Below are 18,695 nucleotides of genomic sequence, written 5' to 3'. Positions count from 1 at the left end.
CTGAGTTACATAAATGTTGTAAGTTTAACATGCATCTCACAAAATTAAAAGCCAGGCTTTATTAGCAATGGATTTTGTAGTACTGTCAAATATACCTCTCATTTTATGAAAATCAGGGAGAAATCAGGCATGTAGACAGTTTGTCCAGCTGGCAAAAGCAGCACTCAACTATCCCTTTTGTACATGTGGCAGTTAGTTATTTACACAGCTTCTTGTTCCAGGTAACGATATGCTGATGACAGGAGTAAAGACAGAAATAATCAAGATTAATCAGGTAATTTTATTTATTATTTACCATTCAGCAGCAACCAACATGAACATCTGAGCTAACAGAATCTCTTGAAATGTTCTGCTATACAGCTGCTTCAGAAATACACGCACGTGATCAACTGCCAAAAAATCTTTTTTGAAAAAAATGGCTTCAAGAGCAAGTAACACTGATTTATACTGTGCCCAAGCACTAGTCAACAAATCTATTAAATTACAGAGGAAAAGGAAATCAAAGAAGCTTTGTTATCTTATACATATCACCCTATTTAAATGGAGGGAAAGCTTTACTTCTTTAAAGCAAGAGAAATATGGATCCTCCTATATATAGATAGATATATATTTTAAGGATGTGATTACAAACACAAAGTGTTATCATCAAAAGCAAAAGCTAGTTCAAGAAATTTCCAATGGAAAAACTTGCAAGATACAAAGCTAAAATTCATATGTTCCTTTTCGCAATTATGAATACTTTCACTAAACATAAATATTTTAACATATATTAATTTTTCTGACATTCAAAATTGTAAAGTCAATATGGCAGAATTATTGTTAAAAGCACATATGTACAAATATTCTTTTACATAAAGTATTTGGCATAATTATAACAATCATACTGCATCCACAACTGTTTGCTTTTATTTTTACTTTTTTTTAAACACATAATGGTATCTCTTATTAAAATTAACCAGTTATGTACAAAAATACTTGAACATTTATTATAGAAAACCTCTATAACCAGCCTCAACAGCGTATACCTGCTGAATGGTTTCATTAAGGGAATATAAAAAAGTGGTCACTGCCTTCCAGGTAAGCTATCAACAAAAACAAACACGGTTAAACCAAAATGAGCTTCCCAACAAAAGAGGGAAAATATTCAACAGTATGATTTAAAATACAGTTCGTATCTATTGTCAATTGAGTGTTATAAACAGTCAGTAAAGAAAACAAAGATACAAAATACATTTCTACATACAAGGTGCTTTTTTTTTTTTTTCACACTCCTACCACTGTGGCATTAGCGTCCCTATCTAGACCTAAGATGCTATGTTGCAATATTCAAGCTAGAGCCATCCTCCTTCAACAAAAGGACAACAGGATTAGCTAAGAAGACAAGCTCCACTGGTAATAATGGAGAGTTAAGAGGAATTTCTCATTTTGTGCAGGATTTAAAGTTAATGCCCTTGCCTTTCGAAAGTCCTTTTGCCATTTAATCATGCTAATATATTTTCTCTACAGCTCCCCCCCCCTTCATTTACTCTATTGATTTAATACTGTCCTGTATCGATTCCTGAATTCTTGTTAATGGGACACATTAATTTGTGCCTACTTAATACATGAACATCTGCTCTTCGTCAATGACAAATTTGGTAGAGGAAACTATCAAGTAAGGAAGCACAAGATTCAAGTAAACATTTCTCTTGGGGTCTTTTGCTTAATCTACCTGATCGGAACTCTGGAAGTAAATTGCACCTTGAAAAGAAACACAGTAGATACCACGGTGTCAGGGTACTAAAGGATTTCCCAACCAACTTGCAGAGTTTTAAGTTTTAAGAACGTAGACAGCCGTCGTCAAATGTCAAACGCAACCTTGAAGAAGTATTTTGTTTCAAGAACAAAATCACTTCCAGTCCCAGTCCTTGAAACCCCTTAAGTATAATGTCTCACCAGCCTGGTTTTAATTTTTTAACCCTGATGTGCATCAGTATGCTCAGAGAGAAAAAGCCAGAAATCTCACCTTATTTACAGAAGTCTTCTAAAGTAAGGACCCTTGTGTTAGGATGTGCACTGACTCAGTAAGCATTCTCCAAGTATCAAGTACTCAGTAAAAAGTATACAACATTATCACACTTTGTAATGTTCGACAATATCGTATTGGTTTTGAGAGCCAACTAACTACGTAAAAAAAGGTGAACGTAAAAAGATACAAAAGAAGTCATCCTTATCACTATTTATCACTTTGAAATGAGAAACGTTTTAATGACATCCAGCCATACTCGTAACATCTGGCGTTTTAGATCAGTAACTGAACATTGTGCAACACTCTATGAATAAGTGAGTTGTAATTCCATTCATGTAAAGACAAATCGGAGTAAGTGATTAAAGTGCCTACACTAAATGTCTTCTCATCACACTTCTTATTTCTTGTAAACGGCAGAGAATTCATCGCAGGGAGCGAGCAAAGGGCCTTATAACTGCGAGACTTTGCGGGGCAGGGGCCGGGGCCGCGGGCCGGGCTCAGTCCTCCGGGTCCCGTTCTCCAGGAGGCCCGCCCGCGCCGCCAGGGGCTTGGGGGGCAGCGCGGGCGGCTCGGCGGCGACGGGGATGGAGAGGCTGTGAGGGAGCGGCACCGGGCGCCGCAGAGTCCGCTCGTAAACGCTGTACGGCGGCGGCGTCTTGCTCTCCCTGCGCACCGGCTCCTCCGGCCCGCCGTAGCTCGGCCCCGGCCCCGGCGCCGACGGTTCGTGCACCTGGTTTTCAAAGCCTGAGGTTTCCGACGTGCTACACCGGCTGAGGGAAGAAATCCCACTGCTGTAGCTGCCCGACAGGACGGGGGAGTTGGAGATCAGTCCTGGGGAGTGATACTCCACCGGAGACGGGGTGAAAGGCGGCACGGAGCCCTGCTCGAGGGGAGGAGGAGACGGGGAGACAGCAGAGAGTCACCAGCACTGTGACGAGCTCAGCCGGGTCCCCCACAAATTGGTAAGTTGAAGCCCTACCCGTCCCCACCCGCCACCACATCTCAGAATGCCACTGCTCTTGGAGCTAGGTAGGTAGGGCCTTGAAGGAGGCGCTAAGTTCAAATGAGGCCCTCAGGGTGGACCCCACTCCAATCTGACTGCTGTCCTTTGTATTTCTTTTTCTTTTAAGAGACACCAAAGAAACAAGCACACACACAAGAGGCAACTGAGGACAGAGGGAGAAGCTGGCCGTTGGCAAGCCAAGGAGAGAGGCCTCAGGAGAAGCCAACCCTGTTGACCTTGGACTTCCAGCCTCCAGAGCTGTGAGAAGATAAATGTCTGCTGCTGAAGCCCTCCCAGTCTGGGGTGGTTTGTTGTGGCAGCCCTGGGAGACTCGTGCTGACACACCCAGACTCAAATCTGAGTGTTGGGCTCAGCACAGGACACGTACAACAGGCCTTCATCTACCAGGCTCACCAGTCACTCAGGTCACCTCACTGCCCGCTCTACTCCTCATCACAGTCAGGAGAGAAAGCAGATCAAAGTAAGCAGGGAGAAAAGGCAGAGGCCGATCATTAGCCCCATGGTTTAAAAGATGGGAAACTGGCAAAAAAAAAAAAAAAGCCCATTGAGGGTACCATTTCTTTTTCTAGATCAGCAGGACATGTGCTCAGCACTGCAGAAGAGGCTGCAGGCCGCGGGACATGGGGGTAGGACTCCCCACAGAGACCTTAGGAGGCGGCAGGGGAGGTCCTGCAGGCCTGGACTGGAGTCTTCTGCGCCCACGCCAGACCCTTGAGCTGCAGCTGCGTGTTGGGAGCCCTCAGGCTCTAGGGTGAGTGATGAGCTGTTGCATCTACAGTGTTTTTTAAAAGCCTTAGTTGTTAATTTTTTAAGTCAGAAGATGTCCCATCTAAGGCCAGATTGTTGGCATTTTATTAAGCACTGGAAGTTCCAGCAGCAGTGACTCACTTTCTCTTATAGGAGGTCATCTTTTGAAGCTGAGCAGGGGCTTTGGACTGTGGGACTGTGGGATTCCTGCCCCCATGGCCCACTGACTCCTCCTGGCTGCCTTCACTCATCTGGTCCCTGTCTGGCTCCTCCAGCTTTGGAATTGGCTACTTCCCTAACTGGGGTCTTCAGAGAGGCTGTGTGGAAAAAGGGTTCCACTGGGGAGTGCTGCACCCTACGTATGCCTAGAGTCCATTCAAAGCATATTAGCTTGTTAAAGTCCTGCAGTGAAGAAACCTGACTTTGTTCAGCCCAGTGTTTTCTAAACTTACTTGACCCTAGACCTTTTTGTTGTTGTTCATCACATAATGGCCTGTAAAAATAACGCACCGTGGAACATACTTTGAGAAACGTTATCCTAGATTAACTTGACCTTGGTTTCTCTTTTTAAACAACATAATGCTGGTAGACGCAAATCCTTTCCTTGAGCAGGAGTCTAAAATTGAGCATGGTCAATTAAGAGAGCCCAATTCACTGCTGTTTTTTGTTTTTGTTTTTTTTAAAATTAGACCCTAAGTTCAAAATAAGGCAGGTAAGCTCAGTCTTCTCCACGGGTTAACTCCATCATTTAATTGCTGGGGAAAAAGAGCTCAGTTAAGGAGTTTTCTGCATTCTCGGCACAGTGGAGCTAGTAACTTGGTAGCACTGTGCCCTCTAATGTAACCCAGGAGTCACAGCACAAATGGTCCACCCATTTTTCGCTTCAAACCCCATTTGTAAAGAGCTGGTTCCAAGGCTACTTCTGGCCTGTAAGAACATACAGGCAGGGCTGTGGGGAGACAGTACACACCACTTTGCTAACTGGGACTATCTGGTGGCTGCTTGCACAATTTTAGCCCCTCAGTTCTTTGTATTTTTTAAGGATCAATCTGTAGGACTCCTTATCATCTTACTAGTTTGCACAACCAAGCTGAAAAATGCATATGTTAATTCCGCTGCAACATGTGGGGGTCTCTGCGAGTAAGGGGATATGTAAAGGTGTGGAAACACCATGCTGCTTTTGTTCCCATCGCATCAGGGTGATAGTGTCTGACTTCCAGGGTGAATGCAGTCATGTGGACTTTGTGATGAGTGGCTGCACTACAGAGTGACAACAGAACCAGCAAATGATCTACACTCACTAGCAAATTCCTACACCCTAAATGTTGGTAATGCAAACAAAATCACATTGCTTTGTGATTTTCTCTGTTTGGGGGTGCGGTTTCCTTCCAGATTCTCAATTCCTGTCAGCAGCAATCCCCAGCCTCACAGATGCACTGGGTCACAACCTGCCCCTAGGTATTTGTAGGAGCTAATTTATCTTTTTCTTTCATTAGTTGGTAATATCTCATCCACAAGAAGGACACGGAGCTTGAAAATCCTAAGTCATTCAGGTACGAAATCATTCTTCCAACACTCACTTCAGTCTTATACTAGCCTCTGGTGCAGCAGCTCTGAACATCTACCTCTGATGTACTGAAAATCCTTGCAGCCAGTCTGATTCAATTTGGATAGAGGCTAAACATTATTCTTTACCTTCATGAGGGATTTTGTGTGTTTAGAGATGTTAAATAGCCTAAGTCTACACACCAAATCAAATATCTGACCTTTAAAGCTTGCGAGTTTGTTTCCCAGAAATTTTAAAATTCATTTTACTGCCTTGTTTTTCATTATCAAGTATGTCTCTCTAATGTAAATGAAAGCCTTGGTATAAAATGTTAAGAGAAAAAAAATGGGCTTGGCAGAATGGATGAGGCTGATGGAAAAAAAAGCACTGGAGAAATTACCTAGTAGATCTGGATTATTGATGTTTTTCAATTTAAGTGTGTGTTTTTGATGTCCCTTAAACCAAAAGACCAGGCTGAGAATGCCCTAGGAGGTACATAGGGACTATTTCTTTCCTAATTCAGTGTATATACTCACTCTGGTTTGTACATTCCACCACCTGGAGAGAAAGGCTAAGATTCTGAAAACAAATGGCTGCATTCACGAGCAGGCTCCCCAACGTGCAAGTCTCCCCCTTCTTTATATGTTCTTTCCCTGGTCTGTGCAGCTGAAAGCACCTCATTGATGTACCAGGGATGAGTCTCAGAGAAAAAAGTAACATGGGGCTGGTCTCTATCCTCAGTCTAAATAAGAGCCTGTACCTTTAATGGCGATCTCCCGGCAGGTGAGGGGGATACTGATGTCGTGTGTCTCGCAGGTGACGCTGTAAACAGAGAGATCGTTTCAGTTCAGAAGAACCAGACAGCTGACTACCTCCAAAAGCCCTCTGTGTGTACAAACCCATATGGATGATGCAGTGCACGAGGACCTCCTGGGCAAGAGGTGTTGGGGAGCCCACCCAAAACAGATTCCTCACAAACGATGGGAGAATTGGTGAAAAGTCACTAGTGCCTACCTGACACTTTAACCAAAGTGACAGAGCCCCAAACTGATCCAACGACCTTTCCACTTCCTCAAAGTCCAAATGCTTCTCTGCTGCTTGGTCTGTTTCAAAAGGTGCTTTTAGGTGCAAGGTGCCAGGGGGTAGACTTGGGAAAATAGCTGTTGACTTTTGTCCAAGTAGGAATGAGAGGACCCAGGTCACTTGGGCAGCCTAGAAGAGGTTCCTGGGAATAATATATTGACACCCGCCTCCACTTCCACACCCCCAACGCTCCTGAATGCCAGAAAACCCTCGGCTATGTCCATACAAGAGGTAAGAAGTTTTCACTTTCTCCCCCTCATGTCTGTCCTCGGGTCTTCCCTTTACCTCTGGGGGGTGGTACCCTGTGGATTTCATCATCATGGCAAAGAAGGTCCTCTTTTTGTTTCTCCCACCAGATTTTCAAGCCCTACACCTGGGATAGTGTGTGCAGCTTGTGGGTCAAAGCTAGCTCCCTAAGGCATAACCACATGTGCTAAAAGCCTGCTATGACACCGTGATACTGCCAACACGGTGAGTTCAGCCCAGTTTTCCAGTTCCATCTGCAGAAGGTTCAGTAAGCTCAAGGTGTGCTGCTCTGCCCTCCAGTGGTCACAGTGCGGTGTGAGACTCATAGGAAAATGACAGAAGGGCTGAAGGGAAGAAAGACTGACCGATCCCCCCAACAGTGACCACACACGATGACATGAGGACAGACCGTGACAGCAATCAGTGCAGAAGGGAAGGCAGCCCTGCCAGGTGAACTGGGGAGAGGGACGGTCTCCTGAGCGCCCTGGGCCTGAGGGAACAGGGAGGGTGGTCGGTGCCCACACTGGGGTTGTGTGGCCTCCATCTTGCACACCAGGGCCGGCTGTCAGCGCGTCAGGCCCCACCGCCACTGTCAGTTCCCTGTCCCGTCAACTGTGGGTGTGGAGTACAGAAGAAAATCAGGTATGTAGAGAGAAGCAGCTCTGGACTGGGAATGGCATTTCTGGGAGAAGTCGAGGTTTCCTGTTGCTTGGGACCCACGTGGTCTCAAGCGGTCTGACCACCACTGTAGATGCCACAGCAGCCCCTACATCCGCTGCCTGTTCAAGGATGATGCTCTGGAAAGGCTGTCCCACAGAGACCTGAAATAGTTCTATCAGCATCCTTGTCTACATGTTTGAATTCACCCTAGAATCCAAGTACCACGAATATTATTGTTCCTTAGAAAAATGCTTTAGAAGTTCTCAACTTGAGGGACACACCAGGTTTAAGTTGCCTGAATAATCTAGACATCATAAATAAAATACCGATTGCTTGGTTGATGGATCTTAAAGGTCCAGGGGCGCACTGACCTACTAATGCAGATGATCAATCAAGGCTAAAATTATTTCTTGCTCTGTTTAAAGATCTCACACATCTTTCCAAATCTAGTGGTGGGGGTCGAGGTATAGCTTAGTGGTAGAGTGCTTACCTTGCATGCACGAGGTCCTGGGTTCAATCCCCATTACCTCCACTAAATAAATAAATAAACCTAATTACCTCTCCCCCAAAACAAAAGCAAAAACAAAAAACCCAAAATCTATTGGCATCTTTTAGCTTTGGTGAATATAAAACAAATTGGGTAACACACTATTTTAAAAAGAAGAGAAAGTAATTTTTCTTTTCTTAGTTAAAAAAAAAAAGATTAGATTCTAAAATATAGCAAATGAAACATGGAAGATCAATCCAGAAAAATCTATGAAAAAAAAAGTGTCATATTTTCTCTTGCCTTTAGGTGAGTTACAGTTGTAAAGCTTTAAAACTACTCTAAATTTACCTTAAATGTTATAAAGACTCTCCCCATCACCAGGATACAGACAGTCAGCAGAGCAGGGTAGCTCCTCTTAAAAACTGCCCCCTTCCCATGCAGGTCACCAAGCAACAGCTTGTTCAGGAGGAAAGGGGACCTGTTACTGTTAAAAACTCACAAAGCAAGTTCCTTAAGAATAATTTTCAGTGGTTCTAAGTCTACAAAGGTTTGGTAAAATACAGACACTAGGGTCTTGGCCCCAAAATAGTAAAACTCAGGTTCTGTAGGTCTGAGGTTAAGCCCAAGAACGTGCTGCTTAAACTGCTGCCCTAGGGGATGCGGTGTCTCAGATGAACCCTTTGAGAAACACGACCCTTGAATACAGACCTCTCTCAGCAGCAAGTAACTATAAGTGCAAGGTTAGCTGTTCCCCACAAGCCTCTCAAAATTACAGTTAATTCTATCCAGGGACAGCCCGAAACTGTGGTGTTGGTCCTGAATAAAGTGGTTGGAGTTAGCAGAGGCTGAGAAGAATGAAGTGGCTCAAGCGAAGGACAGAGAAAATGCTCGTGGCTCAGCATAGCGAGGGTGCCCCCCAAATTTCGAGGGTGGTACCCAGGAAATGAACATTCTACAGGTTCTGCCCATGGAGTACTAGGAATAGCGCACTGTTTGACTTAGTGTAACAGAAGTTCAGGAAAGAAGGGGAACACTGCCACCGAATTATGTTGCTACTAAGAAGGTTTTTACCTTGGACATCAAGTGCCTACCTTTGTGAGGAATTCAGGGCAAGGTGGAGTAGTCAGTAAGAGTTAATTTATAAAAGTGCTTGTTAAATGCTTCAAATACCCACCAGTCTGTGTGGGTCTTGGAGGGACAGGGGGAGAGATAAGTTTCCCACTGTCCGACATGTTCTTGGCTTCTTTCCCACTGTCCAGGCTCCAGCTGCTAGGGGTGGGATTCACAGCTGGAAGGGAATAACACAGCTAAAAACATGCGGTCTAGTTTGCCCTTCAAACATTTGAAATCTTAGAAGTCAGAATTTTCCAGAATGAAAAAATTCAACTAGATTTATATATAAATTCCTAAATACCAAACCTTATTTAATTAATTGCCTACCTCACAGTTACTGGTGACATTTAATTGGGTGATAACATGTCTCCTCTCTATTTCCCTCAAGCAGTCAAACAGAACTACAAATCTCTGCACGATAGTGTAGAAACTTGTTGAGAATTACAAATGTGTTTCGATGTCGTGTAACAGATGGAAGATGACTATTTTAAAACTTGATTTTTTTGTGGAAATTTCTGGAAAATGGCACCCTAAAATGGGGAAGTCAGTGGCCCGCTAGTATTTCCACTATGTGGCAGAATTACTGGGAGGAACAGCCACATCACACCCTTGTTCCTGAGTCAATGGACTGTGCTGAAGAACGTCCTAAAAACAAATAATTTGGAATACTGACAATATCATCCCTTTTTTGTAATCTGTCTGCTCCACGCTTAGGTAAAATGCAGAAATATGGAGCAACCCCGTTAGGAACAAGGGCAAGACACATTAGGTTATAAATAGCCCCTGTGCGATGAGGTTTACAGAATCAAGTCTTTAGAGATTTCCAGCAGCTTGCTCCCTGAACAGACACTGCCACCTGGTGGACACATCCAGAATTTCAATACTGCTTTTTTTTTTTTTTTAAATATTACTGCTCTCACTGGACAGAAGGAGCACTCATAAAATACTTTTTCTCCGTTCCTTTTAAATGTGCTTTTCTTTGGCAGAAAAGTGAGGGGGGAAAAATAGCACATTCCTAAGTTCTGCTGACATAGATCAATATTTGACTTGTAACTTTACAGCAAAATGTGTGTTTTAAAATAATTTTGGCTCTGGGTCTTGCTAATTTCTATCTCCTAGGCAAAGTTTTAACGTATGGGTGGATTCACATAATATAGTTGAGATCTCAATGAGGGTAATTAAAACGCACTTTACACAGGCATTGCATTCGTGACTTAATTCACGGGCTTGTGGGACCACTCTGATTTTTGAGGCTTGACCCCTGCAGTGGACAGGTGCCCAGTGGCCAGCCCCCACCCTGCTAGCTGAGGGACTCAGTTACTCTGCTCTTCCTCCTCTGCTGTGTTGCACAGACTGACGCTAACTGGCTATTAACTGCTAGGCCTGTGTTTGTTTCTAATTTTTCACGTGACCTTGAGGCAGGGCACACTCCATTATGCACTGGATTGCAATTCTTAAATAGCACCTGAGTCACCACACACAACAGATGAGCTGGCAGAATGAGGAGGACTCTGAAAAGGGGGACAAAGAGTGGGACCAGGGGATCAAGCTGGGAAGGTGCTTGTTTTCATCTTGCTGGACAAGGAGACTAATTGGCAACTTTGTTTCAGGTAGTGCAGAAATTGCCTTGGCGACTCAGTGAATGACACCAAAAGCCATTAAACGGAGGAGCCCCTACCTTGCTCAGAGTTTTGCTGTTAAATCCTACAAGAAAACAGTTTGTGAGGAAGGCATCAGAAAGAACTGTCTTCCATTCATCCCCTAAAAAGCCAATTAGTTTCGATCGTTAATGGTCTAGAGACCTGCCTTCCACACAGACACATGGGAGACTGGAGAAGATGAGGACAAACAAACCCTTACACATTCCGGGACGGAAGAAGGTGGGACTTTGTACCCACCTTTCTCAGGTGCAGAAAGATTTGGGTCACTGTGTGGCAAGGCCCCGTCTCCAATGTGATTAAACAGCAGCCTCTGGAAAGGTACGAGAATCTATTTTTAACAGTAGGATACACTGACGTGAGACTTTCTAGAATATGAGATGATTATTACTGAACCTTTTCAGTAAAAAAAAAAAATTTTCTTACATGGTAACAATGAGCCTAGGAACAAAGAATTCAATTACATTTAAGAGCAAAAGGGGAGAAGAGTCTTAGGTTTCAAACAGTGTTTTAAATGGTGTTTTTAAAAGTCTATACTAGAATTTAAATATAAAATGGTAAATGTTTTTGTGATAAAATGTAAGGAAAAAATAAACAGTAGTTAAGCTATGGTTCTCTTTATAAATATAAATGCTAGACTGGCAATATAAAATGCAAGTGAGAATTAAGGGAGAAACATTAGCTCAAAAAAAATCTCTCGTGAATGGACTTCACATTTAAAATCCTAGACTAGGTTAAAACATATGAAATGGTCACTATGTTAGAATTTTTAACCCACAAAAATGCCAGTTTTACATGGTTCTACCTAATACATGAAACAAAAAGGTGCCAAGTCCTTAAAAGTAGATACACCAGAGCAGTGTGTATTATTGAAATTTTGGCAACATACACACTGCGTCAAAAATTTTACCAAAGGTGGAAGACTTATGAGGCTAATCAAGGAAGCCCTTCAGGGTCCCCCATGCTGGCAACATGTGCTCCACAAGCAGATGGAGCAAGGCGTGAAATTCCCTTGCAATGTCAAGTGACTCCCAGTTGGCTGGTTCTGCCAAATGCACTCAGATATAATTCCTGCGAGATGTCAGTGCTGTGCAGATGAGATGCCCTGGGACTTTGGGGAAGATCACATGAATCACAAAGATAAACCCATCAGGCCAAATCCCACTCACTCTCATCCATTTCCAGAGGCAGCCACAGACTTCTGGCAGGATGGTAGAAAAACAGAGGAATGAGCTGGAGTATAAGTCACTGTTTTTCTCTGCTCCTCAGTTACTCCCAATTGATCTGAAAAACTCAGGGCTCCACATGTATCTTCAACTTTGAAACCCTTCTTCAAAGCCCTTGTAGGGCCCAGAGGGTCCAAGCCCTGGCCCTGCTCTCATTCCCTGTCTGTGGGGGAATGGGAGGACCATGTGCCCTGAAAAGGAGGCCCGAAGGCTCAGTGCCTTAGGAAGGGCACACAGGCAGACAGAAATGCCCTTCTCACCGGGGATGAAAGGAGTCCACGGCTGCTCTCTCAGATTAGCTAGAGGCAAAAAGAGAGACAGCTGGGCAGCCAGGCTTCTCCTCAAGGGTCTCTGGCTAATGCAAGAAGTTCCTCCCAATTTCTGCGTGCAAACAGCCCCCCCGCCCCCCAAAACATTTACCATTTTATATTTAAATACTAGTATAGACTTTTAAAAACACCATTTAAAACACTGTTTGAAACCTAAGACTCTCCTCCCCTTTTGCTCTTAAATGTAATTGAATTCTTTGTTCCGAGGCTCATTGTTACCATATAGTCAAGTAGCAGCAATGAACCGCAGAGTCAGATCAAGGAGGGTAAAACATCTCCCACCTCCCTCAGCTTTACTGCCCAGCAGCTAACCCCTGTATCTACACTCGATCTCTGGCCATACAGAAACGCCTAGCAGGCCCAGGGCAGAGGTGCCCTCTTCACCCAGCAGGACGTGTTGTCAACACAGCCCATCTGGTGGCCTCTTGACGAGTCCCATGGGTCTCTGCAGAGGGACGTAAGCCACCCCCAGACTCTCCCTTGTTTCCCAGTATTTCCACCCGACAAGGACTACCTGAGAAGGTTCCACGGGGGTCGGATAGATGGCACTGCAGGGCCTCTCTCTTGGGGACAGGCAAGAGTTTTCTCTGGAATGTTTGTGTTTATCAGACAACAAAGGAGAAGCTGGGAAGAGAGGAAAGAAAAAAAGGCTGTCAGCGTGGACGTGGGGCCGGCCCGGCCCGTGTGGAGGAGAGAGCCGCTGCAGCTGCTGGGGGCTGCAAGGTTCTCTGGGCCCCGAGCCCACCCCACACCCGGGCACTGACCTCTGGCACTCGATGGAGCAGAACTTGTCACATTAGGCGAAGCAGAGTGAGTAGAACTCAAACTTGAGGTAGATGGACTTGGCTGGAAACAGATGGAAGCTTTTAGAATACGCAGCTTACGGGCTGCAGACAACACTGATACATTTGAAACAAAATCACCATTTTTTTCCCAAATTAAAAACATTTGGCCTCTTTATTAGTAAGAAAGAAAAAAAGAAAAAGAAAAGAAAGAAAAAAAAAAGAAAGTCCATTAAGAAATACAGAAAAATCTCACCAACTCAGACTGATAAGGAGGCCCGTCCAGATTAGTCAAGAATCCGTCCGAGATTCTGACTCCTGCCAAAGGGATGCTCTGGTGTTCGTTTCAGCTACACGCATCCTATGACTTAGGACTGGGGAGCAGCTCACTCCCTGACTAAAGCACAAGGCAGGTAAACAGGGGAGCGCTTCCAAAAGGCTGAGAACGTACGTGCCTTCTCATTTTCCCCAATACGTTCAAAGCATGAATTTAACGTGTGTATGTATTACGTCCCTTTTCCAAAGATACTGGTGAGGAAAACTTCAGCTGAGTCTTACTGAATTATTATAAATGCCTCATTTGCCACGTGTGTTCTCAATACAAATTTTTGTTGCAAGAGGTACACTGACTCTAAAATTCCTGTTTTTTCTTTTGTTTAAAAAAAATTATTATGGAAAATTTCCAACATGTACCTACACAGAGAGATCTTACAATGGACCCCTAAACTATATCATCTTAAATCAAAACAAAACAAAACAAAACCCAGAAATGCTAAGAGGCATCTAGTCGGTGATGACAAGCTCCAGGAGTCCTGGACTGAAGACTGGGATCAGAGGCAGAGCCCAACGCGACCCCTGCTCACTCCTGTCTTCTCAGAGCAGATGAGGCAGCTTTGAGAGAATCATCTTTGTAGACCCCAGAGACCCAGAAGGCAACACAAGCGTTGAAAGGTTTGTCCTTAAGTCAAGTTCTCACTTGAAGGTCTGTTCATAAGCACAGCAGAGGGAACAGAAACTCTCAGGATGGAGACAGAAAGGAAATAAACACGACCAGACAAAAAAGCCAATCAAGTACCTGCATGTTAAAGACTTCATCAGAGCTTTCTGATTGCCCTGTAATATTGCTTACTTCAGCAGACGCTTGTGAGGACAGTGAGGAGGAAGAGTATCGGTTGACAGCTGGGTAACTTAATGGGCTGTTTCGGGGGGAAAGAAAATGCTCATTAACTCAGTCTCTCTATTGGACTTTATCACATGCTGGCGTGGTATAAAACCAAATGGAAAAAAAAATCTACATCCCATTTTGTCATCGCCTGTGTGCCTCAATGTAATCAAATGTTTGAGCTTATTTATTTCTCATGCTGTTACTGTTTTACCCGTGGCAGCTGTCTGCCGCTGCCTCGAGGGTTAATTATTTCATTAAGAAATAGCGTATTTGACAAATTGTGCCATAAAGAAAAAGAGAATCATTGCAGATCATCTTGTGGGGATGCCAGATTGTGAGATAATTCAGGATACGACTTACCTGCGTCTAGGAATTACCCTGGTACCATCTGGGCTCATGGAAGCAGGTGCGGAGTTTCTACACACGCGAGGGCTTCCGTTAGGAAAATGGACTGGACTGGCTTGTATACAAGCAGAGAACTCCTAAAGAGGGAGAAAAGAGAATATTTTAGAATAGGAATTATGTGGGCAAAACAACTCGTGAGATATTTCGCCACACTCGATGTGCATTCTACGCATTGTGAAATCTTTACATAGGGACCTGTTAAGTTTCAGTATTAAGTTTTCCTCTCATGGACTTTTTTTGATTTCGTAAAAGTGGAGCATGGCAAATAGAAGTTAATGCAATTTTAGTATTTGAGGGCTCTCTGGTAAAATGGTGCAGTTTGGTAGAAAAACCAAAAGATGTCACTATTGGATACTTCATCATCCCTCTAACAAAAAGCCAATGGCAGAGGTCAGACTGCCCCCTAATGGACTTTGTATACACACCTGTATCCCTAAGCTGGACTTCATCACAAAGAACTGGTCGACCAGCTTTTTGTGAAGGGGTCTCATATCTTGAGGTACAAACTTCTCGTGTACAGCCAAGCCAAATTCCAAAATCTGTGCCTGGATAGTAACATAAGGAAAAAAGTCCACATTAACAAGTACCTCCTCTAAGTGCCTGCTGGGGACTCAAGCCCCACACCATGCATTTTCATGCATTACTGCTAGTCTCTCAATTTGATGCAACAGGAACAATCCTTAATGTCCAGGTGAGGATAATGAGGAGCAGCAAAATCCTGTGTGCACTAAAGGACGAATGGGATTTGAACTTAGGTCTCTGATTCCAAAGACTTGATTTTCCTACTACTCCGAGTTTCTCTGCCTTGTATTTTTGATCTATAACAGCCCCTTTACACAGCTGCACGTCCCTCTGGCCCCTTCCTGCCCTTCTCGGGATAGGGGGGTGCAGCGAAGGGGGCTCCCTGTTAGTAGGGCCAGGTGGTCCTCCCCAGGGCTCTCTTTTCTGGATGGCAGCCTCTTCGCTATGTTATCCTTCTCTCCCTTCCATCAGGTTTGTCTGTGCCCGTCCCTCCCTCTCCCAGATTGTCAGAATCTGTCAGGGAGGAAGGAATATGTGAACAGGGATTCTCTAACACTTGCTAGGCTTCTTGTTTTTGTTTAAATAAAAATATATTATTCTTGTTCACTTATTATAACACAAAAAGGGAACAGCTCTTACTCTTAAAAAAAGTTTTCCTGCAGTGAGGACCTACACAAAGAATATAAACATTCACGTTTTCTTTGTTCAACTGTCAATAGTGCTTAATCCCTTTGATTTGAGTAGCAGCTGCCTTTGACATTTTTTAAAAATGCCCCCACACGACAGTGGTCAAAAGAGCAAACGCCATAGGCTGAGAGAAAAACAAACCACCCATCACTACAACAGTCTTTTATCTTTACAGCCTGTGAAGATTCAAGTCTGAAAGCTCAGGTCAACCAGGACTGACAGCGGAGGGTTGGAGCATCCAGCCCCTTCCTAAGGGGTCAGAACTGAGGCAGCTTCTGCTGTGGTTGCCCAACCACCACAGCACATCTGCATGAAGACAAAAATACCCTCAAATCAACATCAAGGACAACTTTGAAAGGAAGAGCTGGAGAGGAGTGTGTGTCTGCGGCACAGAGGGCAAGGGGCTCTCTGCGGTCAGGGTGGAAGGGATGCAGGAGCTGAGTCCAAGCATAGGAAGGGGCCCCTGCCCTCTCCATTTCAGACACTGGCTGGGAGGGGCCTCCGTTCTGTCCAGGGAATGTTGCAGCTTGGGTTCTCCCGGAATGAGGCTCCGGCATGGACATCAGGCTGTTTATTGGAGGGTATGCTTGGGATCCCTGCCTGTGGAAGGGAGGGAGGGAGGGGCAGAAGCGGGACTTGACCAAAGAAGAAACTGACCTGCACGACAGCCTGTCAGCCCTTGCCGACCCCAGCAGAGCTCTGGACCTTTAAGGGTCTGTCAGTTGCACTGTGTTGGGTGCAACCAGCCAGGCTCTTTATCTCCTCCTCAGTTGCTGGATGTGGGCCATCCAGGCAGGAGGGGGTCTCAGGCTAGGTGGCTGTCTGCAGGAGGCAATCCCTGCAGGACTAAAAGCTGAAGGGGTCTTCCAGCAGGTGGGACCACACGTCCTTTCTGCAGGAGCACTGGGGCAGTGCATCTCCATGTCTACTAGACAGTGCCCTCTCCAGCCCAACCCCCTTTCTACGGTCCCACAAAGACAAGGGGACTTGCCCAAGGTCACAGGGCTGTCACCTGCACCACCTGGCTTGTGATAGGATCTAATGCCCCCCTAGGCGACAGCTCTTTCCACAAAGCCCCATGAACATAATCAGGCAGGATGTGGAGGAAACAAAGGTTCCTCGATTTCATTTTCCTTGAGAGGTTTCTTCGTAGTCCTTTTGGTTTTAACTCTAGGGAAAGAATTCAGCCAGCCTGAACACAGCAGATGAGAATCCTGGGGTGAGGCAAACCACTCACAGAGACCGTGCTACAAAATAGATACTTTTAAGAATCAACAAAGGCTCAAGTCATTCCATTATCCTGAGTACCGGGTAACCTACGCTGCTCACGTCACTTCCGGTATCTACATCGTCCCCAGGGCCACGCGGAGAATTTGACTGATTTTGTATTTCCTTGCAGGTCTACTTCAGGTAATTCCTCTCTCCTTTCCAGAAGCAGGACAACTGACCCTCTTTGAGCCATGGTCCTTGCCCACGGCCACTTCTCTTCTTTCAGTATTAAGCTTTCTAGACTGAGCCTACAAACCACAAAGTCCGGACTAAAACCAGATACAACCTCATCGTTTCCTAAGTCAAAAGAGTATGCTTTTTGTGTGTATTACTTTGGTATTATCAAGTAGAAAGAGATGCTTTGGTCACATTTTATCATACATACTCCATTTTTCAGGAGTCTGAAATGTCTTTATTTCCTGTTGAACCCAGCCTCCCATCAGAGGTTTTTCAAATCATTTGCAGCCAGGAGCTATCAGTAGGGGCAGAGCAGGCAACAGAGTATTCACTCTGGTTCTTTGTACTTGATGGAACCAAATACGCAAAAATAAACTATGCTTCTTTGGTGGAGAAAAGGATGAGGTTGGATCTAGTTCGGTACATATCATATTAGTCTATAGGCTTAAGTCTGCACAACGTAATACTGTTTTAAAACAAAGGGTATTTTTTGATTGCCCACTTCCTCATTATAACATTTAGGCAAGAATCTCACTCATTCATTTGCTCATTCATTCATTTTGAGTTGGCCAGAACTTACTTGATTCCGAAATCTTGAGTGAAAAGTTGGCATCAAGTCTTTGGGGAGAGAGCATTCAAAGCACGTTCAAAAAGACTGCATGCAGCTGTTTGTTACAAGGGGCTGCCATAGTCTACTTACCATTTTTTTGGGTTTGTTTGTTTGTTTCTTTTTGCATCAAAGTGGAAAGAGACAGTAGAAATTAGCAAATTGGGATACGTTACAAGTGAATCTGTAACCCCTGACTGCTAGCTTCAGATAGATCAGCGATGTAGAAAACCAGGTAGACGGGACTCTGGGTAAGCAAGCACGTATCTACCCCAAAGAGGGAGAAGGTGATGGATTTCTGCCCCTCTTACCTGCTCAAGCATCAGCTCTCTTAACCGGGCAATCTTCTCTCCATCTTCAGGGTGACTTAAGATATATTCTTTGACAAAGAATGCCTAATAAGAGAAGGGAGAGTTGGTTTACTTCAGGAGAGATACAAAGGAAGTAAAAGACACAGTTGTTTTTGAAGACATCCTTAAAGAAATGACACCAGTATATACCACTTTTGAAGGCAGATGGAGTGATTCAGAGTGGGGTCAGCTGGTCAGATGGGAATATAAGGAAACAGTTGTTAAAGGGGAAACAGGGATTGTATATAATCCTTGTATCTTTTGTAAAACAAACAAATAGCAAATCCAATTCAATAAGCTTTATCCCATTACATCCTAAAATAGTTTTAAGATTCAGAATGATCAAGATGGTGGCCTCACTGTCCAAGCTAAGGTGCCCTTCTGTTTAAAACTAAGGCAGCAGATGAAAGTCCACTTAAAGAATCTTCCAAACAAGATCAGATTTTTCAATGTCTGTGCACCTCTTTGCTCAGGGAAATGTTTTAGGTAGACATTTATTAAACAATCCTGAAACCCTCACTACTTTTATTCATCCAAGAAGACAGACAGACAGACACACACACACACTGTTATCCTCAAAATATCACATTGGGAAATGGAGTAA

At 44.3% G+C, this 18,695-nt stretch overlaps 1 protein-coding gene across 1 annotated transcript in view; it reads right to left on the bottom strand.

The window, feature by feature from the left end:
* Positions 1 to 260: 260 nt before the first annotated feature.
* Positions 261 to 18,695, bottom strand: part of DOCK4 (dedicator of cytokinesis 4) — a 405,568-nt gene continuing 387,133 nt past the window's right edge. The window contains exons 43-52 of the mRNA XM_045511159.2: positions 18,053 to 18,136; positions 14,905 to 15,024; positions 14,435 to 14,556; positions 13,985 to 14,105; positions 12,892 to 12,973; positions 12,642 to 12,751; positions 10,813 to 10,885; positions 8,976 to 9,089; positions 6,086 to 6,147; positions 261 to 2,888 (exon numbers count right to left, since the gene is read on the bottom strand). Of these exons, the coding sequence (XP_045367115.2) occupies positions 2,457 to 2,888; positions 6,086 to 6,147; positions 8,976 to 9,089; positions 10,813 to 10,885; positions 12,642 to 12,751; positions 12,892 to 12,973; positions 13,985 to 14,105; positions 14,435 to 14,556; positions 14,905 to 15,024; positions 18,053 to 18,136 (1,320 nt within the window). The 3' untranslated portion in view covers positions 261 to 2,456. The remainder of the gene's footprint in view (positions 2,889 to 6,085; positions 6,148 to 8,975; positions 9,090 to 10,812; positions 10,886 to 12,641; positions 12,752 to 12,891; positions 12,974 to 13,984; positions 14,106 to 14,434; positions 14,557 to 14,904; positions 15,025 to 18,052; positions 18,137 to 18,695) is intronic.

Source organism: Camelus bactrianus, chromosome 7 (genome assembly GCF_048773025.1).
Source record: "Camelus bactrianus isolate YW-2024 breed Bactrian camel chromosome 7, ASM4877302v1, whole genome shotgun sequence".
Classification (NCBI taxonomy): Eukaryota; Metazoa; Chordata; class Mammalia; order Artiodactyla; family Camelidae; genus Camelus; species Camelus bactrianus.
Note: the sequence above shows the minus strand (reverse complement) of the source record. Positions and strands in the feature narration are given on the sequence as shown.